Here is a 27997-nt window from a genome sequence, read left to right as displayed (position 1 = left end):
AACCACATATAAAGGGGCTATGAGTCGCAAGTTGGATAAATATTCCTTATGATATAGACATTTGAATTTATACTTACTGAAATACAGGTTCAAATCTGAATGTACACAAAATTGTTATTTTAACACTTACGTCGCTTAGTCCCTCTAAGTCTGTGGACCTAACAGTTAATTACATAACATAACCGGAATATAAAATTATGAGCCAATAAAACTTTGATCACAGCTTTTTGCTACCACCAATAATTATCTTGTAGTTAATACACTAGGACACAAGATGCTTGCTTGTTACGCGCTATGTTACTATTATAGTCTGTCAAACCAAAGTGGGCCTACTGCCGTTTATGTCATTCTTTAAATTTCCTTTATCAATTATAAGGGCTAAGATCTAATTTGGTTTGAAAGACCAATTTTAATGGAAGTTTTCCAATTAGATAATTGATATAGCACTCGCTAACAGGCGATCAGAATCATAGGCTCATCGAAACAAAAGACGATCCCGTTCCAAGAACATTGTTTTTACCCAACAACAGATATGACTTCAGAAGTGGGATTCTCGTCTGTGAGCGAGTGTACAACTCTTAGTACAGCGTGATAGTAGACAGCATCTAAGCTTCGGTAGACACCGCCCATATAAATTTGTTCCGTAAAAACTATTTAGTTACACTCTAATGAACCTCTCGAACAGGTACAAAAGTATTTTCTCGATTATCTCTTTTATTTACAAGAGGAAAAGAAATAAACTCTTTGTCATAATAAGACCGCTATTATGTTTTTAATTTGGTAACAGTTTTATTATAATGTTATATTCGGCTCTCGTTCTACATTTTTGACATTTCACATTTTGTACGGTCATAGTGAATACCTAAACATCAAGAGTAACCAAATACATTTTATTAGTAATTTTCTAAGTACGAAGCATTCGCAAAGCAATCCAAAGTTATCAAATAAAAAGGAAAAACATTCTAGTGACGCATAATAAAAGAAAAATTTAAAAGCAAAAATTAAATCTACAATTTTATTTCATAACACGATAGAAACTGAAGTACAGCTCCGTGGAATATAACCCAAACACTATTACCCTAATCCAAATCCCATAAGATAACATCTAAAATGACTTTAATATTTTGGACAATGACTATGTAGTTGAAATACAGAAATTATATACAAAAAGTTAGTTTATTATGTTTCCATTGATAATTTTATTTGAATACATTTAATCGTTAAAAGTTTTTAGGCTTTCGAATGAAAACAACTTGAAAAAGTTATTGTTAGATATTGGTATAAGAAATGATACAGTTTGATCAACTGCCAAATCATTACGTAATCAATATCTCGGACAACACAAAACAACGAGGTTTACAGATAAACATGTGCAGACGGTTGTATACGCATATTACTCGAATCCATTACACATCTAGTATTATGACATTTATGAATGGCCAAAAGTAACACGAAAACGATAACTAAACTACGAAATAAAGACGCGAGTAAATAATAATAAGGTTTCGCTGGCTCCCTACTGCGGTAAGGTGAAACGGAAATTTGTGCCACACAACATTTACATTCAGGTAAACAATGAATCTGCTATGGAACGGCGAACGACAGACCTATTTATACACTAAACATTTAGAAGTAAACAAAAACAATTTAGTCTATGACTCAATGGTGCCGGTTCCATAACAGAGGGCTAGAGTATTACATAGCGTTACACATACGACACCAGAGACACTTCAAGTCTACGTAACTTCAAAAATGTGTAAATGTTAGTAGTTTTAGTCTCGCAAAACGTGTTAAGAAACTCCCTGTCTTTTAGATGCTTGGTGACCATACCCAGTTTCGTAGACCCATTATCTCTGGATAATGTTTTATTAGCATGTGTACCAAACCATGTTGAGATTGCCGCGCTAGACTACCACAGACAATCTTAACTCTATTTTACTCTATGGTCACACGATGCAGATTTTGTACAAAGCTGGCGAAATCAAGGACAATCTCAACAGAAATTCGGATAGCGTGGATTTTCATGTACATAAGTAGAACAAAATCATACACTATCATCGAATCCCTGAATATTTTTGAGTCAAAATAACGGTCAATAAACATGGCAACGTATTCCAATATTTTTCAAGAAAGAAATGTAGCCATTATTGATTTGTTTTCAATATTAGGTACGCTAATAAAATTTCCCGGAATTAAACTTTTAGATAGAATTGATAACTAGTACTGAAGTGAGATAGTGTGCAATTCTGTCTAACCGGGCTGCCCAAGAGGCCTGTGGAACAAATGTCTGAAGTTGAGTGTCAAAAGTATGAAAAATGTAGATGACTTGTTGCACAGTACTCTTAGTCGGCCGCTTGAAGTCATCTCGTATAATCGCATCGACTACCTTGATTGACTTGTTCACAACAAACTAATCAGAAATATATTAATAAAAATTGACTTCGGTACGTGCAAATAAAAGTGGTAGTTAGAAATCACGGTGAGAAAAGTACATACATCTTTCAACTACGTGATTTTTAACTCCCAAACTTCATTTGCAATTAATATGAGAGTGACGGCACAATGTTATCGTATTTCGGCGATCAAAATTGTATTATGAAATAAGCAGTAACTTTCAGCGGGGAGAGGGAGTGGCCATACTGTACGATAGTACTCTTTATTGACAAAATTCTAATTTGTCGTCACTTTTAGTTTAATGAAATGATAGTTCATACTGGTCATCTCACGTCAATTTAGCGTCTGGTAGTAGAAGAGTAGTCAATGAAAGTCAATGAGGTGGTCGATGCGACATGCGCGCTTAGTTGGCGCCGAACGCGTCCGTGAGCTCGGGCTGGCAGTCGAACGTTTCGGAGCTGTCGGCGTGCTCCGGGTAGAACTCTCGGTATATCTTGTCCAGGAGAGATTGCCTGAAACGGAAATAGTAATACTGATATTAAAGAATACATTTCAATTACACGGGACACGACCCAGGAAAAATATTAAATCAGTCTTGGTTGCTGCAAGATGTAGAAATGACATATTTCTTAGGTGGTTTCTTAGGTCGCGTGTCTCGGGGCGCGCAACGGACGTCTCCGCCACTCCGCCTGAATGTAATTCAAAAAACGTCTCCTCAGTACATTTTGTATCGGAAGGCGCGCGCCACGCCGCCGCCACGCCACCTGGGGCGCGTCTTACGTCCTTCCTATACAAAATGTACTGAGGAGACGTTTTTTGAATTACATTCAGGCGGCGTGGCGCGGACGTCCGTTCCGCACCTCAGGACATGCGTCTCTTAAGTGTGGCCGGTCCCTTAGGTATTGGATTTTCTTCAGATCAGAGTCTAAACCACAATGGCGTGTCGTATTAACGCTGTTGAAAGAGCCAATACGGACTGCAAGCCAACAACTTGCATGAGAAGTTCCAAACTTCCCATTCTTCACACTTCTGTTCGCTGAATATGCATTAAATAAATATTAAATATTGGGGGACACCTTACACAGATCAACCTAGCCCCAAACAAAGCAAAGCTTGTACTATGGGCGACGATATACTTACTTATATAGATAAATACATACTTATGTACATAGAAAACATCCATGACTCGGGAACAATAACTGTGCTCATCACACAAATAAATGTCCTTACCGGGATTGGAACCCGGGACCACGGCGTAGTAGGCAGGGTCACTACGCGCTAGGCCAGATCGGTCGTCATTCCATCTGTATTAGCTCTGAGCCCCCTGACTTCACCAGTGGTGGGCAAACTTTTTTCATTGGGGGCCAAAATTTGAAGAAATTTTAGAGGGCCATATTTACACCAAAAATATGCATTTTTACTACAGTGATGGCTATATCAGATACTATTGTGAAGGACCGGATAAAATCCTTTCTAGGGCCGGATAAGGTCTGAGGGCCGTACTCCCACTACTGGACTACACAATCATACTCACTTGGCAGCCAGGCCGCCGCCGGGAGGCAGCCCAGGGATATTCTCGCGGGCGAGCTGTTTCAGCACCCACGAGAAGTGGCAGGCCGTGTCTTCGCGCTCCTCGCTGCCGGCGCTTTTCTCGATCAAGGCTGGAAAATAACAATTTGTTATTCTTCAAAACTTTCAACATAATCTTCGTGGTCCTGCCACTATGGCACACCTCGGACACTGGCGATCAAACATATATGAAAGAGGCGCGTTCCTAGCACACAGTCTAAGTTCGCGTAGGTGAACGCGTACTAAGTGAAATATGACAGGTCGACTGTTCGCGCTTTTGACAGGCGGTAACTGTGAGCACAGAATATATAATAGTACAAGTACAGAAGGCCCACTGCTTTGATGTTCACGAAATGCCGCCTTTTTAAATGCCTACAAAATTCTAACAAAGAAAGGAGCCGCACATAGGGGTATTTCACTAAAAAAGCTGGCCAAAATTATTTATATACATTTCTATAGTAGTTTTATTGTGTCAATCCAAATATGCTGTTTTAATTTATTTTTATTTTTGCTTATTTACATCGACTAATGGCCAGCTTTTTTAGTGAAATACCCCTATGTGAGCCGCACGTGCGCAGCGTCGGACGATAGGGTTGTCTATGGATTAAAACGAATTAATATCAGATAAAATGTTATACTATTATAGTCAAGTTTTGGGTAGTTTCTAGGTATATATATACAGTATTTATATATTTTTGTAAGTCCCAACATCACAAGCCTTATTGAACTTTTCCGTGGGACATAACCAATAGTAGATATGTGTAAAATTGTCCTATTTTATTCATGATGTCTATTTAACTAAGCATTATTAGTCATACCACATGCGGACATCGCATATGAAACCTTAAAAAAAACTCGCGACGTAAAGTAAGAATAGAAAGTACGAACGTGCGTTCCGTGAGAACGCGCGCCACCCCCGATTAGGCCGCGAACTCGCGGCCGCCAGCATGTACTTGTAGCGCGGCGATAAAATCGCGGAGTGAGCCGCCCCTGCTGTGAGGTAACCGAGAGGGGGTGGGCGTCACTTTCAGCGGGGAGCGGGAGTGGCCATACTGTACGATAGTACTCTTTATTATACTGTGACTATGGCTAAATTTAGCGATAGAGAATATACCAACAACGAAGTACATCGGCGGGAGGGTGGTAATGATGTTAGCCGCGTAAGCTGCAGACCCGGGTTCGATTCCCGGCTCGGCCACCAGTGGGCCTTGTAGTTTTTTCTTTCGTGTATGATATCTATATTTTTATATATAGTAGTATGAGTATCACTACTCGGAGGTCGTAGGTTCGAACCCCGATATTTGCCAGTCGCTTTTCGGTGAAAGAAAACATCGTGAGGAAACCGGACTAATTCCAATAAGGTCTAGTCGGGTCGGGTAAGGTCGGGTTGGAAGGTCAGATGGCAGTCGCCTTTGTAAAACTAGTGCCTAAGCCAAATCTTGGGGTTAGTTGTCAAAGCGGACCCCAGGCTCCTATGAGCCGTAGCAAAATGCCGGGATAACGCAAGGAGGATGAGTGTGACTACTCGAAAAAGAACAAATAAAAAAAAACAATGAAATTATTTCATTTGTTCCCTAGTTGTACCGAAGTACAGACTTACAGACTTTAGCGGTAGACCCTATGGTGTATCTAGTTCGATTATTAATCAGAATATTTAATCGTAGTAACTTGTTACCGACAAACATACGAATGAGGCATTCTGTCAATAAATTTAAGCATTTGGTATCTATCGAGTTGTACGATTGCTCAAACATCAGAGTCGTGAGTAAGTAAGTAAATATTATTTATTGCACCACAAGGATAACAGATTACAAATAGCAGACATTAAACATAGGTAGCAACAGGCGGTCTTATCGCTGTAAGCGATCTTGACAACCTTAGGGTAGCAGGAAATAAAGAATAGACATTTGAAAATGGTAGTTCAAGAAATAATTAAAGGAATAGGAAAATTACACATACACTAAGTACCGTACTAATCTAATTTTTAATCCCAGACGCAAAAAGGGGTTGTTATAAGTTTGACTGCTATGTGTCTGTCTGTGGCGCCGTAACTCCTAAACGGGTAAACAGATTTGGATGCAGTAATTTTTTATTTGAAAGAGGGTTTTTTAGTGATGGTTCTTAGACATGTTTTACAAAAATCGGTCCAGCTTTTTTCTACTTTTTGTGTGTGTTTTAGGTTTTACTCGAAGATCCTAATACTAGTGGCATAGTTTCTAATCGACTAGTTATATTCGAATATACACAGCTAAAAGATAAAGAACTATCGGAATATGACACCGGTATAGTATATCAGCAGTTCTCGAAAAGTTTGTACAAAAATTAAGGAAAAAGTTATTATTCCTATTTTGTTACCAAGATTTTTCTGATGAATTGAGATTTTATTTCGTCATTAAGGTTCTCTAGTATCTATATTTTCTTAATTATAACAATTATCCTGTATATATCTTACGAAAGTCGACTTATATTACTAAATGTTGGTAACAAAATAGGATCAATTAAAATTTGCTGACGTGGTTATGTACAAAGTATTCGGGAACTGCTCATATCATTCAAAACTTTACAATTACAAACATGACACAGAGAAGTTTTTACAGAATAACAGCGAACGGCAAAAAAGCGCTTACGTTATTTTTAGATGGCATCCAGTTATGCTTGGGTACTTCGGACAACTAAAAATGGGTCACCGTTAAGGTATCACTATAAAGAAGTTTATTTATGAACGATATGTGTTAGTCAACGTTTAGATATTCGACTTGGTGACATTTTTGTGTGTATCAAGTGTCTTTATGGAAAAGTAGTAATACTTTATTGAGTTATAATTAAATTAATAGTCGGACGTTTCTCCATGTTTTATAATGACTATACACAAGTCTTATCTTTTAAGAGTATTTCTGTTTTTAACCCCCGATGCAAAAACGACGGGGTGTTTTAAGTTTGACGTCTCTATCTGTCTGTGGCATCGTAGCTCCCGAACGGATGAACCGATTTAGATTTAGTTTCTTTTGTTTGAAAGCGGAGTTAGTCGGGAGTGTTCTTAGCCATGCTTCATGGAAATCGGTCCACTATGTCGGAGGTTTTCAAAATTTTAATTTTGTGGTTAGGTTAATATCGTTATTAGTACCTACAGTGTCATCAGTCATCACCTATCGCGTATTATAAACACCTATCGTTGCACGCATCATTTTCGCATTTGCATATTTGTTAAAACGTGACAAGCATCGTAACAAACGATAAAGATTCAACCATCTATCTGAGCATGAAACTTCTTTAGAGTCTAGGGTCGTAGAGGAAATACTTGTTGTATTTTCATCGCTAAGAAAGTTGGTAACGTACCTATCTCACAAAATAGAACAGAATAGATGAAGGAAAACATCGTAAGAAAACCGGTCTAATACCAACAAGGCCTAATACCTTTTCTAGTTTGGAAGGTCAAATGGCAGATGCTTTTGTTAAACCTTGCGTCTACGCCAAGCGTTTGTCATAGTCACATCGTCTTGTCCTTTCGTTAGTATTATGTAACCGATCGTACGGTTCCTTCGTTTAACGTTGTTTCTTTTTTTGAGCGTCCTCACGCAATACACTTTTTACTGATGTGGCATTCACGTAACCGTCGAAGACAAGTTCAAGGCCGAAGAGATAAAAATAGGTTACGTCGCCATTTGAACCAGCTACGATAACGACAGAACGTTCTTTATCCGAGGTAAAGACAGTTTGACCCCAGCATAAATTTATTATCAGTGAATTGCAGGCTTTAAAAAAAACTCCGGTATAAAGGCGAAGAAATACTATCGAATCGCCAGCGCAACACTATCGGATGATTGGAGTTCAAACAAATACATCTATGCCTTTTAAATGATCCGACTTCTATGCATGCTGGTAAGGAATTCCCAAGGCCTGGCACAATAGCAACTTTCCCTGCGATGGGAGCTACATTGAGCAAATCCGAAAATACGAAATTTATCGTTCTACTATAATCGATGCCAAGACCATTGCAATAATTGATAGTTATTATTTATTCAAGAAACAGTATAACATTGTATTTGAAATTACTTATAGCTAAATGGAGAGAGAGTAATAATATTTCAGGCTATACAAGATACATCTCTCATACACTAGGGCATTTGTTAGTCGTATACCTCGAAATCAAAAATCCTTGTAGCTTTTCACCTATTCGCGTTTTGCCGCGATAGCGTATTTTGTTGTAGTGTGTAATATCGATAGTATATTTTGTTACTCGCATATATTTTCAATAGATTTTTACAACAGTAGGTAGCAGATTTTAATGTAGCTTTTATCACTAATAGCCTATTCAGTTAGCCGCAAATATTTTTAGTCGCATTTTACCTGGGTCTCATACTATTGTATTAATGGTTTAAAAAAAGGCTATATCACTGGGTTATAATACGTGGTCAAATGGACATATATCAACATCAACATTTGCATTAGTATTTAATATTATATTAGTAATATCAGTGATATGCACAATGAGGTTATATAACCACACGGAAAAAAAATATTTTAACAATACTACCAGAACGTTTAGTACAATAGATTTATCGTAACTGATACTACAATCTCGTAATAAAAACAACTGTATTGTTACGTTTACTATATCTTGAATTCAATAGAACTAAGCAAACATTAATATGCACTAAACAGTTCAAACAGTTTGAATTACATATACGAGAACTCTAGTTTTATTTACAACTAATAGAATAAAGGTTACGATAATTCTATTAACAAGAAGCTTCTTGTAATGCCAAAAAAATAAAAATTATCTTTACAATCTTAATCTTAGCGGTTACTATCACAGTATACTTCCTGTAACTTTTTTATACGTTGCCATTACTATGTAGTTCTCGTAAAGAAATAAAAAGAATATTCTTGTAATGTAAACTCAACGAAGAGTTATATTTAAAAATATTATGTTTGTATAAATATGTACGCATCGCTGTCAACTCTATTATTTGTATCGTAGCGAATGCCATCGCAGTATAGTTGATATGACTGTTTTATAAGTTGGTATTACTTTGCAGCTCTTGTAAATAATGACAATAATATTCTCGTAATGTATACTGGTGAACAAATAGTTCTGTTGAAAAAGTATTTAGTTAGTATAAATATGTGTTTCGTTTTTGTAACGAAACGCCATGTTTAAGTACCATTGTATATCTTAGTGAATGCTATAGCAGTATAGTTGATTTTACTTTGCGCCTCTTGTAAAAAATAACAATGATATTCTCGTAATATACACCGAAAAATAATTGTTATAACAAAAATATTGTCCGCATAAATAAATGTTTTGCTTGTGTAACGAAACGCAATGTCAAAGCGCTTGCGGCGTGGTCGGCGGCCATTTACGTGTCATGAGAGATCACGCGTGGACGCGGATCGCAATAGGTTATATTATTTATCGTTAAACGTACTCACTACGTATTATCCATTCGTTTGGTAGTTTCCATTTTAGGAAATGGATGAAGAGGTGCAAAAACTCTTGCAAGGATGGGAGATGGCAGAGTTGGCAAAAGCAGGTGAGTCATGTACCGTACATGTAGAACTTAGTAGATAATTAGAATGGTGAGTAAAAAGGCATTTAATGTTGTATTCATTTTACATTGCATACAAATTCATACGACATTACGTGGGCAAAATCTAAATACTGAACTAATAAGGACTGTCCACGATAAAAAGTGGTCATACATAACATGATAAATCTTTCTTCCTGAATGCACATTTTGAAGCAATATTATATTTTGATAAATCTGTATACATAAAACTATATAATAATTAAAGCTATTCCTTATAATGCTTTAGTGTGTCTGAGGTTTCGCCGAATGTATACCATCAAGCATTTCATTTCTTGTACAGTGTTTTTTAATAAACTTCACACGCTTCCTGGCACAATTTTATAAATACTTATATTTTTATAAGCTGTTTTACACACATTAGAATGACATCTTAGCAGACAAAAAAATACTTTTTGAAACTCATTTCGACTTTTGGGAGTCAGGAAGACTTTCTACTCCAAGCACTGACAGTTGTTTTTGTATGGAGAGCCAAAAAGTGTCAAAAAGTCGAATTCAGCAAAGTTAGAAAATCTCAGTACTTTCTTAATCTGATTACAATCAGAAAAATGATTACTATCGTAAAATCAGTATGTAATAGGGTATATTTTGGTTAGACTTATATTGACCGGGATATAGACCGTGACCGTGATTAATCACGGTCTATATCCCGGTCAATATAAGTCTAATGAAAATAACCGTGAATCATTCAAAACTCTTATATTTTGGTTATTATATTTAAACATTAAAAAAATATTTTTGTCATTAAAACTGTTGTACTTAAAGACTGCAAGAAGACACTGTACAAAAAAATATTGTTATCATGAGATACATACTGCTAAAAGTCATAGGCCACCTAAAGTTTATAATTTGTTTGTATTTTTATAATGTAGTTTGATATCTACAAATTATTTGACAAACATGCTGCTTATAAATTCTCATTGTATCAAAAGATTTACCATGTTATATATGAAAACTTTTTATCGTGGACAGTCTTTATATATATCTGAAGTGGACGTAGAATATTACTTATTGTAAAATTTATTCATAGATATTTTAATGTCTTTTTCAGATGATTTACAATGGTTGCAAGTTTCCTGTGACCCATGCCATACTGTGGAACAAAAGTGGAAAAATTCTGCAAAATATAAATTTTGGACGAAATGAAGGACGGTTCTATTAACACTGACGAATATATGAACAAAGTCTTGCACTAAGGATCGTTGAAATATATTTTTTAACAAATTATATAATTATTTTATTTACTTTCAGATTTACCAATTTTCACCGCTCATAGCATCCATTCCATATGCTGGGTGACCCAGGTTTCCGGATCCCAGTTTCAACTCTAGGCTTCTGTCTCTTGGAACTGGTCCTAGCAACCTGCATTTTTATCGGTAGGTACCTATGAATTTGTCTGTGCACTGTATAGACAACTAACATTTCTTGTAAATGTAAGAAAAGGTTTGTTGTCTATACAAGGTGGTACAGTAGGATTAAAGGCTGAGCCACGCCAGATACGTGTACGTAGACGTGCGCGTAGCGTACGCGGTGTAAATGACGAATCCTCATTAGAGATTACACCGCTTGTGTGACGTGTTTCCCGTGTCTAGCGGTGTATCATCTCTTTTGAAGATTCGTACTTTACAGCGCGCACGCCACGCACACGTCTACGTACACGTATCTGGCGTGGCTCGGTCTTTAATCCTACTGAACCACCTTGTATAGACAACAAACCTTTTTTACATTTACAAGAAATGTTAGTTGTCTATACAGTGCACAGACAAATTCATAGGTACCGATAAAAATATAACACGTTAACGCAATTGTATATTTATTAGAGAGTACCATAAATGCAGTTGCTGTAACTAACTTTCTTGTTCTATCAACCATTTAATGAAGTTTACATAAATGAAGAGAATGTAATATATATCAGATGACTTGTATTCTTAACGATACCTATTATTGGCCTAACTAAAGTTTTATAACCTTTACAAGAATTTCTTGTGGAGTTTACATTATTTTGTTTATTTAGACACTCCATTTGTTATAAATACTGAATAATCTAGTAATACACACAATTTGACTGTGTGACCCTTACAATATTTTTATTTTATGATACGTAATGTATATATTACCTTTACAAGAATATATTGTCAAGGTCACATTTCATTTATTAAGCTCTGCAAGAAAATATTATTTATTTGTACGGTCCACGTGTTATGATTACTAAATATTCTAGTAATACACGCTATTTTAATGTGTAGCAATTACAAGATAACTAGTTCACTAAGCTCAACGCATTTAAACAGACTAGTTTAGTTATTTATACTATGTGAACAATTGTCCCAGAATTTACTAGATTTTCTCGTTCAGATTACACTATTTAGGTATCATGGACGAGACTTTTTTCTCCGTGCAGGAGAAAACCTACAAATGCGAAATGCATTTGCAAAACAAAACTAAAGTGCTAAAAAAAGGAAATATCACAATATCTAATAACAGTAATAACGCATTACAAACAAATATCTATTGAGGTGAAAAGCGACTACAGTGAAAAAAGGCAGGATAATAAATATATTATGAATTTTATACACCATTGTAATTGGCGACCAAAAATCATACTACAAGAAAAAAATATTGTTCAGAAATTTTGAGATCGCGGCGAAACGCGAATAGGTGAAAAGCTACAAGGATTTTTTGATTTCGAGGTATACGACTAACAAATGCACTAGGGGTTCCACGCTAGCCCTTGATGGATTAGGGACTTCACATACGCCTTGAATTTCTTAGCAGGTGTACGCAGGTTTCCTCACGATTTTTCCTTCACCACATCTTTACTCTCCATTATTCAATGGTGTAACGTAAGTCATCTGAAGTAGGTAACGCATAAGCCCAAAAGATACCTACTACTGATAAGAACACTCCCGACTAACACAGCTTTCAAATAAAAAAAAACTAAATCGAAATCGGTTCATCCGTTCGGGAGCTACGATGCCACAGACAGACACACACACAGACAGACAAACAGACAGACAGACAGACAGACACGTCAAACTTATAACACCCCGTCGTTTTTGCGTCGGGGGTTAAAAATCAATCCAATGCAATTGAAAACGTCTCGGGCAGGGGATCGATCTTTGAATTTCGAACGCACGAATTCGCCGTTCGAAAGTCTGTGGAAAACGACGTAACGGCCTAGCCACGACATTGGTCTAAGCGCGACAGCGGCGAGCGGCGGCCATACATTGAAGCGAGACACAGCGATGGGACTTTTCATTCGCACATATGGTTGCCGCTCACCGCTGTCGCGCTTAGACCAATGTCGTGGCTGGGCCGTAATGCTATTTTTAACCCCCGACGCAAAAACGACGGGGTGTTTTAAGTTTGACGTGTCTATCTGTCTGTGGCATCGTAGCTCCCGAACGGATGAACCGATTTTGATTTAGTTTTTTTTGTCTGAAAGCTGAGTTAGTCGGGAGTGTTCTTAGCCATGTTTCATGAAAATCGGTCCACTATGTCGCGGTCGGGGGTTTTTTCAAAATTTTAATTTTGTGGTTATTGATAAACGGCTATCGGATTGGATGATGACGGCTAGTAATTTTGAACTAGTGGTAATGACCACTCGTTTTCGATTCTGTTAGGAGAATTTAAATAGCTAATAGTGGAGATATTATTGAACGAATTTCACGAAATTGAATAGCCGAGATTCAAAAATCGGCCCCCTGGTGTGCCTTCGTGAGTTTAAAAATGAGCTTAGTGCAGGGGGGCTACCATGAAGTGCTAAAGCCGTTCAGTTTAGGTTGAGAGAGAGGGACGGAGCTATGGAACTGCTGTAGCTTCGTCCCTTTCTCTCAACCTAAAGTGAATGGCTTTAGCACTTCATGGTAACCCCCCAGATAAGGGTTTCAAGTCGCGTTTCAAAAGTGTGCCTTTCCTTTATGCCTGAGTTAAGTTGGATAGTTGGAAAGTGTCAGAGTATACGGGTTCTTATATTCTACGACTTTACTCCTTCCATGTAGAGTGGAGACTATCGTTGTTTGATTGTGATATAATACTAAGCTTTTCAGTCGAGTACCATGTTTAGGCCACGAAGCTTGCTGAGTGGCCTAATAGTACGGTACGAGAGTGAAAAGCTTAATTATATCACTATTGTATACAATACTTTTTCTATGAGTCATCATTTTCATCATCAATGGACGAAAAATATCATCATTCAAATTAAAATTAATGTTAATGGCGTCGTTCACCGTTGTATCAACATCGAATTTTATTACTTGGCAACCAAATGTTTGTAATAACCAGGGAGCGTACTTTTCGTGCCGATGACATCAATTTGACGTCACGCTCCATATAGGCTGATCACAAATTGTTTTATTGTAAATTATTAATCATTAGTCATCAATCATTTTAAGTTATGAATTTCTTTGCGTGGTAATGAATGCAAGAAGGATGGTGTACTTTACGTTAGAGAGGAATTCTCTTTTCTATGCATTTATTGTTATGTACTGTTAACAATACTATTTGATTAATTTTTTTATAAAAACAAATCAAATTATTTTATTCACGTTTCACATTTCAAGTAGGTATTATTTATGCCACATGTAAATGGACTACTGTATTTGAAGTAATTTGTACACGATTAAAATGATTGACGACTAATGATTAATAATTTACAATAAAACTATTTGGGATCACCCTATACGGAGCGTGACGTCAGATTAATGTCATCGGCATGAAAAGTACGCTCCCTGGTAATAACCGTCTGTGATTGGTCGATAACGCGATAGATAAAAAAAATGTGTTTCAGATGCAGAAAAAATTGCCAGGTATCGCAAATTAGTATAGAACTTGTATGAACTTCTATTTTTGAATTTTTTTCAGTTAACTAAAGTGAAGTGTAATGAAATATTATAGTTGACTAAGTGTCAAAGACTATCCAACACTGAAGTCAGCACTTATAGTTTAGTCTGTGGTGCCCTAATTGACAGATTAAAGTCGACGAGTAGAAAAAACTATTTTCATAATTGATTGTCGGTTTTTACTTAGCCACGAGTTATTGCTGCATATATTGATTGATATATAACATATAATAATTCAGACGGTACACGTTTTACTACACCTAGATAACGCGTGCGACCTATGTAACGGTCAAGAGTTGGATAGATTAGGATTTTCTATTGACCGTGGCAGAGATAACGTTGATGAACTATATTATGTACCTAACTAGTAAGTACGACTTAGGTATCAAATCAGTTAGCAATATTATAAGTATATCTAGGTAAATAATCATTATGTGACTTTGTTAAAACTAGATACGTAGGTATTTCATACTATTAAATGATATATTCTTTCTCTTTATGACTATGTATAATACTGTTAATGGCTTAATACGATAGGGCCCACTCTTCGTTTAGATTATCTATCGTCTACGTTTACAAAATGGTATCTATTTATTATACCATATCTTAAATATGTTTGATTGTTATTTTTTTCCAATATCTTTGCACGTGCGTAAATAAACCAATGCATCCCCACCCTACTCACGTGCACGCAGCCAAGTAGGTCATACAGGTGACAAGACGAACAAACTGGATTACGAACGCACGCACTAGGCTTCCCACACTTTACCGTTATCTGTGGCGCCACCGTCTACGCGGCTCCGCCGTTTCCCGCCAGAGAAAAATAGTTCAGCGCTCCGCCGCTGTCTATGACAGCTTGGCAGAAAACTATGCCCGTATCAACTACTGTATTTAAGACACACACGGACGCTAGCGCTACTCCGCGCATGTTGCACACGCTCATTGCCTTAACCCTTTTTTTAAAAAAAGCTAATTCGAAAATGTATCTAACTAGAGGGCTAGGATTAAAGCAATGAAACCATGGCTTTTTTTGCAAATACTTTAATTTTAGTAAACAATTCCGTATTAACAATTTTTAGTAATTTTAGTTAGCACACACGAACCTTAATTTAGAATTTCAAGATTTGTATAAATAGGTAAAGTCGAAAAGTTTACATAGCGTATCACAATGTCTTAAATTTAAAAATATTTGTCAAATATGCTTCTGAACAAGATGCCGAACGAGTTGAGTATAAGTATATTAAAAAGAAAATTCAAATGGAATCACAAATACTTAGAGTTACTATTTCTACGTTTTTCTTGGGGAAGAATATGTATCAGAAGACGTGCTATTGTTTAGTGACATTATATATATATTTTCCCCTCACTAGCTCGGAAACACGTGTTTTGTCCTTCAATACCAGCAGGTAAAAACGCATTTTATCCACTAGTGGATAAACTAATTTGACCTTGAATATAGTCATTTTTTTCTGCTTTAAAATTGATAAAAGTGAGTGAATCTAGTGATGACGATGATTTACCACCTGTGGAACTACTGAAAGCAGTGATAAACGCGCTTTTTGCGTTGTATTTTCCTCACTATAGTGAGGGGAAAAGTTTTGTGTTACACTCGGGTGCAAATTTATGTATTTTACTTCTCGTGTGTTAAAAAACTATAGCTATAGAACTTTTCAACTATAGAATCCTTTCACTTGCTCGTTTTTCAATTTCACACTCGGCGTTAAAATACAACTTTGCCCCCTTGTATAACAAATAACTATTGTATTCTCATTCAATTCCACATGCTACACTAAGGTAAAACCCGTTAAAATGATTACCTATACAACATAAAATAAATAGCAATAAATATTAAATTATTACCTATACGAATCATATTTATAAATAATGGTAACTTTGAATAAATAATAATTTCATTATTATTACTCATTATATACATAAAATTATTGAACACTGGTGGGTGAGGGTATATTACAGGATTACATACAAAGTTTAGACCAAGTTTCAGGGTTGTATTAAAAATGCCAAATTATTTGTCAGTAATATACCTAAACTACAAATAATACATGACATTTTAAACCATACTCAATCTCATAAGATATTCCATTTAGATCTTAAAAGTTAAGCTCTAGTTTCAGTCATTTGGCAAATTCACGTTTTATTATCTATGGAATTATGTCATTGGCCGAATGACTGGGTGATTTTTTTTTAGATCCTACCGCGAACATCGATGTTAACAAACTGTAGGCATCTTTCTCTCCTAATCACACTGTGACAGAGAAAGACGCCCGCAATTATGAATTTTCATATTGACGGTATATCCTCTGTATGAACTAGAATGAGTAAAAGTTGAAATATTATTTTACAAGCTTAATTAAATAATTACTACTGAAAGGCTTGAGTACGTGTACTATCTCTGTTTAACAGACTGACACCCCTCATGCAAAAGTTATGCAATGACACAGAGTCTTAATACATAGCTGCAATCACTTCGAATATTAATATTTTATGTAGACGTTGGAGTATGGTTTACTTAGTTATTTTAACTATATTATATACAAAATGGCACAGTTACTTTCTAAGGAAAGGGGCAAGTATTGTAAAGTCAAACACTGGGACTCTTCAGGAAATACCTATAAAACTAAAGTAGTGTTGCGAGTTAATGCATTTTAGATTCGATTTTAACTTTTTTCGAGTAAAACCCTAACCCGTATCACTAATCAAAAACGTCACAAACACCTAGAGTATCAAATTGAATTGGTCCATTACTAAACTAAGTCACACAGGTTAGTAAGGTGCTAAAAACGTGTATTGGTTCTAAAATATCTACGATATGTTGAAGATTGCATGGGGGAGCTCAAAATTGTCATCAATTTATCAATAATCATAGTTAACTAACTTTTAACTCTAGATTATCAGAAGGGTTGACTGATATTTAGCCGTAGGCGCTGTAGCCACGTCAGCCAGCCGAATCAGCGTGCGTAGCCGAATGCACAAACGCTCAAGAAACGCTCGTAGATATCTATATCTATCGCTCTTGTGTATTGGCGCGACAAAGCCAGACTACCTTTCCCGGCGCTTCGTTTTCGTTTCACGTCGTAGAAATGCCATTCGGCTACGGGACTATACCTTGTACTTTTGGCTCTTGAAAAAAGTGTAAACAAACCGGAGCTGTCAAATTTGAGGGTTGTTTATTAGGTAACGTTTGGTTCCTGGTTTTTTTTCTCTATTTAAAAATAAATTGAGTTCACTACTATTTTCCATTTCATTCCACTAACATGTAATTTCGTTTAATTTGACGAAACATAATACACCTTCATGAATACAAGCTTATCGTCATTACACTTAATTAATATAATTATTTTCTTCAGGAAATCTTCAACCAAAAAGTACCCAATTTGGCAGAGGTTTAAAACTCATGGTTGCATTTTAATCTGGGTGTAACACTTACGCGATTTTTAATTTTATCTAACATTTTGACATTCTTGTTATCAATCATCATCATCATCATCATCTGTTCCAAATTTGATATTTGTGTTTTCGAGCTTCCGTTTCTCCGTATGAGATGATGATTGTTATATTTCTGTATTTTTTATACTAGATGGTAGTTTAGTTGATTCAGTAATATTTATAGGTAAGTACCACACCAAATTTTGATGAAAGACAGAGAAATATAAAAAAGCAATAGAAATATAATTAAGATTATCTGTGCATGAAATAATAATAAAAATATGAAAAAAAAAAATATGTCGTTCTATTCTATGTGTTCAATGGTGAAAACATATATATATTTTTAAGTAAAACGCAATACTTTAAATATGCGTTATTTAATTATTGTGGTGAGGACGATGACGATGATGAGGATTAAGACGAAGATGATTCTGTCACATTTATTATTATTCTGTCGGCCAAATCGTCAATCTTGTTGTCTAACTCTTTCATTTTCTTCTCTTCCTTGATTACATGTTCTTCGCACCTTCTCCAGTTTTCTGGTTTCACATTAGCAATGTGCGTTTGCCGACCCATTATAAACTTGTAATTACACTCGTCTTGTCTAATTGTACATGTGTATTTGGTAAAATTAAGCGAAAGTAGGTATATGTTTTTGGAATAGAACGGACTACAGTAGTGAGCTCAATTACTTATTTTTAAATACGAATATTTTAACAGGAACCAAACGTTACTGATAAACAACTATTTGACGGTTTGTTAACAGTTTTTTAAATACCTATAAATACAAGGAATCGCATTGTTACTCTCACCTTACTTACCATTTATGCGTTTATAATCATTAAAATTGGCTCACCATGAATAAAAAGTACCAAATAAGTAGCGACCTACAATTTTGTTCTTCGATCTGGCCTTAAAAGGTTCACAACCCCTGGAACTGTCAAATTTGACGGCTCCGGTTTATTTACACTTTTTTCAACAGCTAAAAGTACAAGGTATAGTGCAGAACGAACGTTGGCAATAATGATTATTTAAATATTTGAAAAAAAATAAACAATGTTTGCTTTATGCCCACAACTGAACTAGTTTGAATGTTCTTGTTTAATTTAATAACAGTAAGGCGATAAACTACACGAATGGTATGTTTCTTACCTATGGACTTGTTCTTATTCCTTATTGGTATCAATATGTTACTGCAAACATCTTGTTTACTAAAACCGGTAAAAATATATGCATATTTGCACAAAACTAAGTAACCGGGTTTTGTGGATGGAGACCAATTCATAAACAATAATTTAGGGACTTCCCCATTTGTTATCATCGTGGAGTTCCGAGTAAGTCTATCAATATTATGAAATTGGTTTAGTGAAAACCACTCAACCGCTCCTCTGTCATATGATAAAACTCCTGGCCGAACTCCCAAAATATTTTTTTTGGTGGATTTTTTCTGCGCTAACAAGGTGATATAAGAACTCACAATTTGACCGGCATGCGAAAAGTTAGCAACTTATGGTAACAGGTGGAAATAACTCAATTTTTACAATAAAAACTGTAAAACTCGGTTTACAAACTATAGCATGACAGCTACGCGAGGCACCGGTGCATGCAAATTTATGGCATCGAGACATGCCTCGCAAGGAGGTCGTATATTTATAAAATATTGCACGGGCCCTACATCACGATTACCAGAGTACATAGTTCGATTCATAAATAAAATTTATCAATACTTTGCTTGATCCAATCGCAGAAAGTTTTCTTAGATATTTGAAACAAATATTACCCTGCATTTTATGCTGGACAACGAATGAACGAATACGAGACTCTTGTAACATTTTCAAGAATAAACAGAAATCAAAATCTAAAACCATATTCATAGATTTCGATTAATAAAAAATATCCTCTTTTAACTGTCAAAAACAATTATACTAAAAAAATATGACTAATAATAATTTCAGTAAATAAGTATTTTGTATGTCTTTTATTTGTACCTACAACTAAAACACGCGTCGGTTTAGCAAAACGGTGCATATTCTTCAATTCCTTCCTATATCTGAATAAATTATTAATTATATTTTTCACAAATATTGTCTGTTTGCATATTTTCCTCCGCTTTGTGTAAGTACCCCTTTAGGTTCTATATTAAATTGCTACCACAATGCGTCTTCGGTTCAATCAATCTGTTTCGTCTTTATAATTCCATTAGCCTATTCCATTAGCCTATTATATTTAAATTGGATGAAATTGATCTGTACGTAGCAAAGAAATATGATACAACTGGTGTTGTTGTACTTCCACATATGTATTGTATTATTTTCTTTACGACTATTTTATCAATTCCAAAGTCTATTTTTAGGTTTCTTGATTACGAAGCTCTGTCAAAAATATATGATGCATATATACATCATCACTGTGCATTTAAAGCTGAGTTTAGATGTGCAAGTTATTGCTGCAAGTTTCGAAACAGACGTATATGCAAGAAAGAGATGCAGATATTTGCCACTCACTCTTCCCTATAGTTGCGTCTCAAAACTTGCAGCAATAACTTGCTGGTCTAAACTCTGCTTTAGGGTTAAGACTACGAAAAACCAATTCAAAAATCTGACGATATTATGTAAAAATAGAAATGTGTTTAAGACCGTATACAGTCGTAATAAGGCAGTGGTACTATAAACTACAAAAGAGTTAAATTCGGTAATGTAAAGTTATCGAACTCATAAATGTGTACCCAAGTGTTTAACCGAAAAGTAAACTCAGATTGCTCAGATAGGTACCGAACTACCGAAGTTACGACGGATTGTTGGAAATATGTATTTCTTTTTCCTAAGTACTACTTTGGCACAATTGATTACCTTATTGCTTCATTTTATTTATTATATGAATACATTTTTCCTAACTAAATTTGCTAACATTTTGGTTTGCCTCTCTTGCATATTCGACCTACAAAGAGGCAGACATAGATTTTAATATTTTTCACGAAACGTTTAAAACGACGACGGCTCTCTGAAATTCCATAAAAATGGATTACGTTGTTACTTCTTCGTCTACGTCTAAAATTAAAAGCAATATTTAATATACAAGGTGACTTCTTCAGGAGCAAACTGCAATTCCGATGCTGAATTGAACATACTCGTAATAAAGTACACTACACGTAAAACCTTTTTTAAGACGAGCAACGCACGTGTGTCTATTAAGCGGTTTTTATATCAATTTTCTAAAATTGGGTTAATGTGTTATAATATTTATATTGTATTGTATGTCATTAGCATAGTCGAAAACGCTGATTTAAAGATTACGGTAAAGAAGTCACTTTAATTCTGTCGACGTGAAAGAAAAAGTGCCTTATAATAATGGAACAAAGTGCAAAAAAATGTACGTATACATTCACCGAAATCAGACAAGACTATCGATTGCACATGTGTTAAAAAGCGCATTATAAGCAACTAATGACTCGATATGTTTGACCCAGATACGTGAACCGTTACCCTACAAGACGACCTTGAACTGAATTACTTATGTTTACTTTAAACGCAAGAATAAATCTAAGATATTCAGATCCTAAATACTTATCACGTTTGTATTAGAGAAAATAGGCACAATCATTTTGCTATTTGGGACAACGCGGTGAGCGTGATGGACACCTTTGTACTTTAGTTTATTTCAACTTTCAATCCCGCGCGCATTCGCGTCAAGAGTTACAAATTATACTATTAAATTAATGGGAAGTATCACATATAGCTTAAGTTACCCTAAGACTTACAAGAGGCAACAACCTTTTAGCAGCTGCCTCACAGAAACCAGAGGGAATAAAACTTTAAATCTATCTACCCCCTGACATTCGTTCGACTCTCCACACTCCTTTCTGTGCTTGTAGGTACACACATGCAGTAACAAGTGGTAACAACCTCTCAGCCACTGCCTCAACCATCACAGACAAGCCATCCCCCCTCCATCATTCGATTCCCTACACTCCTCCCTATGCTTGTGGGTACACGCATGCAGTAACGAGTGGTAACAACCTGTCAACCACTGCCTCAACCATCTCATACAAGGCAGAGGGAATAAAATTTGTAATCTGGCCTCCCTCTCTCCCTGAAAAGTCGTAATCTAAGCTACCCTCTGGCATGGTTGGATTCCCTACACTCCTCCTTATGCTTGTGGGTACACACATGCAGTAACAACTTGTCAACCGTTGCCTCAACCAACTCACACAAGCCCAAGGAAATAAAATTTGTAATCTAGCTACCCTCTGGCATCGTTGGATTCCCTACACTCCTCCCTATGCTTGTGGGTACACGCATGCAGTAACGAGTGGTAACAACCTGTCAGCCGCTGCCGGAGCGTCTCGTCGAGCTCGCGGTCGGCGCGCTGGGCCTCCGCGCTGGGCTTGGGCGCCGCGGGGAAGGTCACCAGCACGATACTCATGTTGTCTTTGCTGCCCTGTAACATTTGACTGTTGTTAGTCATCATAATAGATCAGGAATGGTCACAGTGATACATACGCACTATGAAGTGTTAGGCTGGTTTTAGTGTCACGCAGACGGTCCGCGCGGAACAATCCGTGCGACCAATTTGTATCAAGTACCTGTGTTCAAACTTTTGAACAAACATCTTTAAGTTGATGTTGCCGTCCGCGCGGACCTGTCGGCTTTACTCTAAAACGTTAGTCCGGTGCGGATCGCTCCGCGTAACACTATCCAGCCTTACATAGCCCCTAAATATTTTTTTTTTCTTTCTTTTATCTGCCATCGGCTATGTTTAGCCATAATCAGATTTTTTGTTTATATATTATAAGTTGTAGAGGTATTCCATTAAATACTCTCTCATGATGTTCCTAGAATTTATCTTCTAGTGCCTCATCATAGCCCCTAATAAAGAAGATAGTCATTGTTTTCGCTCTGATTTCCTTGAAACATTTTTTCTAGTTGATGACACATCTTTTAGTAGTTTCTTAATGCTATTTTATTAGTATTACTTTGGACCACCTTAGAGTTTTAAAGACCTGTTGAATGATGTGTCCTACTTTGCAAGAAGAAAATCATCAAATTGCCTATTTATATATTCGATGTTTCCATGAAAAGATACTTATGTACCTAAACTGTAATAGCATGTGTCCAGTGTGGACTCGGCTAATGAGTAAAATGGCTCGAAAGAAAGCTTTGTGGGACTGAGTCAATGTGTGTAATAATGTCCTATAATATTACAAAATATATATTCAAAAGAAACACAGATAAAAAATACTGTTTTCAACTATTTACATAAAACCTTTACCAGTCATAAAGCTAAGCTAAGGGTTGCTATGACAACAATATGCTGATAATAATCTGATACAGTCATCAGTAGTCGCTAGATCTGCCATTACATATTAGATATCAGTACAGTCATCAAATGATATCATTTGTGTTTTAGTTTATTTCCTATTGTTTTATCTGTATACCTACTTGCTCAGTCATAACATTCATGATTAAACAGTCATTTACATTGTTCAGAGTTTACCTGAGCTTCTAATTTTATTTACGCCTTGGATGCAGGTAGTTATTATTTAATTATGGATGAGTAACAAATAGGCCAGACAATAGGAGTGGAGGAGACTATGTTATGACAAAAAAATAATAATAAAAAGCTTTAGACAAAAAGTACAACAATACATTTAAGCTACTGTATGTTTTTTTCATTAGTCCATAATATAATCTTTCCCAGGTTACAGAAACTATTATTTTTGGTTTAGGTAGTACATCAAACTATAAGGGTCTGTAAGAAGCTAATTTCTCCATACAAACATTACTAGTTAACTCCATTTGTATTTTATTTATTTTATTTTTAAACGACACACCAACAGTACATAAACGATTCAAAGAATATAATGCCCATAATATTTATGCACCAATAACAGGCGTTGTATTTAGGGCTTGCAATATCGGACGATTTTCAATTCCGGAACTGGTTTTCGAGATTGGACTTCAATTCCGGAATTCCGGAACTAGTTCCGGAATTGGACAATTTTTTTTCGTTTTGTTTTCTGGTGGATTTCTGATGAAATAATACAATTTTAAATTATAATTTATTATTAATCGACGTTTAAGACAATAACTCCGTACCTAAAAGGCATATAACACTGCAATTTTCATTTTAGTAATTTTACAGGAAAGCCCATTTTGTGTCAAAATCGGTCTTGCTAAGTATTTCGAACAACAACAAACGATACAAACGAGGTTTTAGTGCCAGTTTTGTGATAGTAGTTAACATTAAAGTAAATATATTTAGCATTATTATTTAATAGTATTTGACACATCAATCAGTAATAAAAACTACATATTTTAGACAAAAACTAAATAAAACTACCCCAAATACAGTGCTTTCCTTCTGAACTTATTTCATATTTGAGGATTTACAGCAATATGGACGAGGACAACATTATTGTTTTATCAATTTAATCTAATAAAAACAAAGGTTTTAAAACTTTTAAATGCATAAATGCATCGATTGTCCACCGAAATAATGTAAAAGTAATAATTTACAACAATGGCACAACGTCTTATTCACATAAATGTAATAAAATAAATATTGAATTACCTGTATCAGACTCGAGGCCCAAAAAGTCAGATTTCCTGATTTATACCTAGGTACATGTACATATAGACCTTGAATTCTTGTAAAAAATAAAGCATAGTTTTCATATCCACCATTTTCCATACATTGCAGTAAAGTCCACCAGTTTAGTAAAATATGCACACGTCTTTGTGAAAAGTGTATAAGTAACTACGACGTTATGCTTGTGAATGAATGTAATACCAAATACTACGTTTCGCATCTGAATTTAAGTTCGCAAAATCAGAAAGTGACAATGGTTAATATTAGCGCCATTAGCGGGTTAAAATTTAAAATTACACTATCTCGCTCTAACTAGCCCCTTTAGCCATAAAATAGGGTACTACCTGAGTCCGAGCAGTGTCTAACTTATGAATTTACATATTTCTTATACATTCTGTGGTAATTTTGTAAAATAACCAGGCTGATATTACACGTTTTTATCTAAAAATATATATTTTTTCAATTCCGGAATTTTCGAGATTATGTGTTTCAATTCCGGAACTGTAATATCGGAAAAATTGTCCGAAATTCCGGAATTTCGAGATTCCGGAATTCCGGAATGCAAGCCCTAGTTGTATTGGTGAATTTCAGCAAAGTATGGTGGAGAAAATAGACGAATAATACAAAAGCATGTTGGTTTAATCACCTAAGACAGGTCATAGGCAACGAAATAGTGCATCATGTTTCACCTAAATAGCTCAAAATGAAAAGATTAAGTCCCAAAATACCAGCAACTAAGTAATGCATAGCCTGCATAGATAACTATGCCTATTCATTCTTACTTGACTGTGAAAAGTGTTTACACTTTGAATACAGAAAAAGTAAAAAAACCGGCCAAGAGCGTGTCGGGCCACGCTCAGTGTAGGGTTCCGTAGTTTTTCGTATTTTTCTCAAAAACTACTGAACCTATCAAGTTCAAAACAATTTTCCTAGAAAGTCTTTATAAAGTTCTACTTTTGTGATTTATTTCATATTTTTTAAACATATGGTTCAAAAGTTAGAGGGGGGGGACACACTTTTTTTTCCTTTAGGAGTGATTATTTCCGAAAATATTAATATTATCAAAAAACGATCTTAGTAAACCCTTATTCATTTTTAAATACCTATCCAACAATATATCACACGTTGGGGTTGGAATGAAAAAAATATCAGCCCCCACTTTACATGTAGGGGGGTACCCTAATAAAACATTTTTTTCCACTTTTTATTTTTGCACTTTGTTGGCGTGATTGATATACATATTGGTACCAAATTTCAGCTTTCTAGTGCTTACAGTTACTGAGATTATCCGCGGACGGACGGATGGACGGACGGACGGACAGACAGACATGGCGAAACTATAAGGGTTCCTAGTTGACTACGGAACCCTAAAAAGCAAGTCATATTTAATGTTGTTCTTGACCTACATTGCATAAAAAAGGATTGTTACTTCCATGCATCTATTAAAAGTAGATAAACAAGACAGTTTAAATTCCTATGCATTTGTCATAGTTCCAATGAACCATTACTCATGGACAAGTAGGAACAAGCTCAGAGGGCTGACTGAGAACACAAAATAAGTTTTTTTTTTAATTTATCTCCTGTATTCTTCTTGTGTTTTTGAGTGATAAGGAGATTTCAAATTCACATTTTGTGGACAAAATTTAAAAGAATTTTAGAGGACCAAATAAACACCAAAAATTCATTTTTTCTACAGTGTTGGCCATAGCACATACTATTCAAAAAGACTGGTGGCAGGCCAGATAAAATCGTTTCACCGGTCAGATATGGTCAGAGGGCTATTCTTTGCCAACCACTGTGGTAGACCCTCATATTTCAATCTTGTCAAAAACAAAGCATGATGCATTTCATATGCTGTAAACCATCTAGTGTAATATAGTAGCACAAGTAGTTATACTAATTGTTGAAATACTTTGTAATAGTTATGAAATCAGGAAATGGAAACTAATGCCAAGAATGTTGATGAATGTAAAAAAACTTAGAAAGTAGAATACTTTTTTTATTACAGGGTGTAATGTATGTAATCATTCTAGCATTTTACTGTTTGTTACCAATATATGACTTCATAAATAACCAATTTAAAAAAATTCAAAGAGGTACTGGAAAAGGATAAATTATTTCAATCACATGTAATGAACTTAGCAAGGTACAAAATCAGTAGCAAGGTTATATTTACCTTATAAAGACAGGTATCAATAACTTGGTTGGTCACAGCCACCAGGTCATCCGTCAACTGCAGTAGTGAGTGGACGTAGGCACACAGTGCCTCGTTACTCATCACATCCCACACTCCGTCACATGCCAGCACCAGGAACTCATCCTCCGCCTCTGACCGCTCATGAGTCGACACCTCTGGCTCTGGGGACACTAGCTGCTCGCACGGACCCCGGTCCAGCACCTTCTTGTATTCATAATCTCCCAACGCTCGTGACACAGCTAAGCTCCCATTTACACGTTGGATCATTACTGAACCACCAGCTTGAACTATGCGCGACTTCTCAGATGGTAGCTCCGGCTTGTGATCTCGCGTAGCAAATATAGGCTGACCGTTACGAGCGAGCACAGCGCGCGAATCTCCGCAATTAGCTATGTATATTTGTTTAGGTGACACGAACGCGCACACGGCGGTGGAGCCCGACTTCTCCTCGCCGTTTGACAGCTCGGGAAGCTCGCGCATCTTCTTATCTAGATCCAGGAAACCAGCCCGGATCGCTTCCGCGATCTCCTCGCGTCGAAACTCGTCCGTCTGTAAGATACATTCCAGCAGGTTGTCGGCGCAGTGTGCTGACACTCGCGCGCCCGCGTGACCGTCGAACACCGCGAAGTAGCTCCAATCTGATAAAGTTCCGTTTAGAGTGCACTGCGCGTGGTGGGCATCTTCCATCTCCACGCGCCAACCTTGCATCGACGCCACGCCATAGCGAAGACCGTTTCCTTCTCCGTTCTCGTTATATTTCTTAGTCTCGGGCTTGTTCAAAAACGCCCCCATACTGAGTCCTCTCTCTGATTACTTAAGTTGTTATTCGCACATAGTTTCCACACCATCAGGCACTCGCAAAGCGAACGTCGCGACCGATAACGTAAAAGGGAAGCATCACTGGAAGTACGATACGATCTCACGGCACGAGCACGTCAGACGGTCGAGCTGTTGCACTGCTCGCACCGAGTCTTCACAAAATGGATTTTTTAAAGTCAGCTGCTTGTAGAAGCGTATTATTACACGCTAATAATGCTTAGATGACAAATTCCTTGCGATTTTGGATTAAATCGTAAAACGAAAAAGCAACTCAAAAGAATGAATGGCGGACATAAATAGTAATTGTCTATGATATGTTTTTTTAATTTCATTAATTAATCTTGTCTCTGGCTTTTATTTAATTAAAATCACTTACTGAGCTCATTATGGATTCTAAATGGATGTTTATTAACTTATAACGAAAGATTATAAATAATAAGAAAAATGCATTTCATATTATTTTTGGTAAATGTTTTGGAATTACTTTTCTACGATTGTTGTAAGTAATAACTAAACGCAAAAAAAAAGTTATTTTTATGAAACTTATTATTTGT

At 36.1% G+C, this 27997-nt stretch overlaps 1 protein-coding gene across 1 annotated transcript; it reads right to left on the bottom strand.

The window, feature by feature from the left end:
* Positions 1 to 31: 31 nt before the first annotated feature.
* LOC125232448 (protein phosphatase 1B) lies at positions 32 to 27730 on the bottom strand. Its single transcript, XM_048138105.1, has 4 exons — positions 26604 to 27730; positions 22159 to 22276; positions 3929 to 4055; positions 32 to 2906 (listed from the first exon to the last, which is right to left on the bottom strand). Exons 1-4 carry the CDS (start codon positions 27414 to 27416, stop codon positions 2798 to 2800), a joined length of 1167 nt encoding a protein of 388 aa, XP_047994062.1. The 5' UTR covers positions 27417 to 27730; the 3' UTR covers positions 32 to 2797.
* Positions 27731 to 27997: the final 267 nt, after the last annotated feature.

The sequence above is a fragment of the Leguminivora glycinivorella genome, chromosome 13 (genome assembly GCF_023078275.1).
Source record: "Leguminivora glycinivorella isolate SPB_JAAS2020 chromosome 13, LegGlyc_1.1, whole genome shotgun sequence".
NCBI classification, from domain to species: domain Eukaryota; kingdom Metazoa; phylum Arthropoda; class Insecta; order Lepidoptera; family Tortricidae; genus Leguminivora; species Leguminivora glycinivorella.
Note: the sequence above shows the minus strand (reverse complement) of the source record. Positions and strands in the feature narration are given on the sequence as shown.

Coding starts and splice junctions, on each gene's coding strand:
- LOC125232448 (XM_048138105.1), bottom strand. CDS start 27,416: ATGGGGGCGTTTTTGAACAAGCCCGAGACTAAGAAATATAACGAGAAC. Junction 22,277..26,603: donor TTGATACCTGTCTTTATAAG/GTAAATATAACC, acceptor CAAATGTTACAG/GGCAGCAAAGACAACATGAG. Junction 4,056..22,158: donor GCTCCGGCAGCGGCTGACAG/GTTGTTACCACT, acceptor GTTATTTTCCAG/CCTTGATCGAGAAAAGCGCC.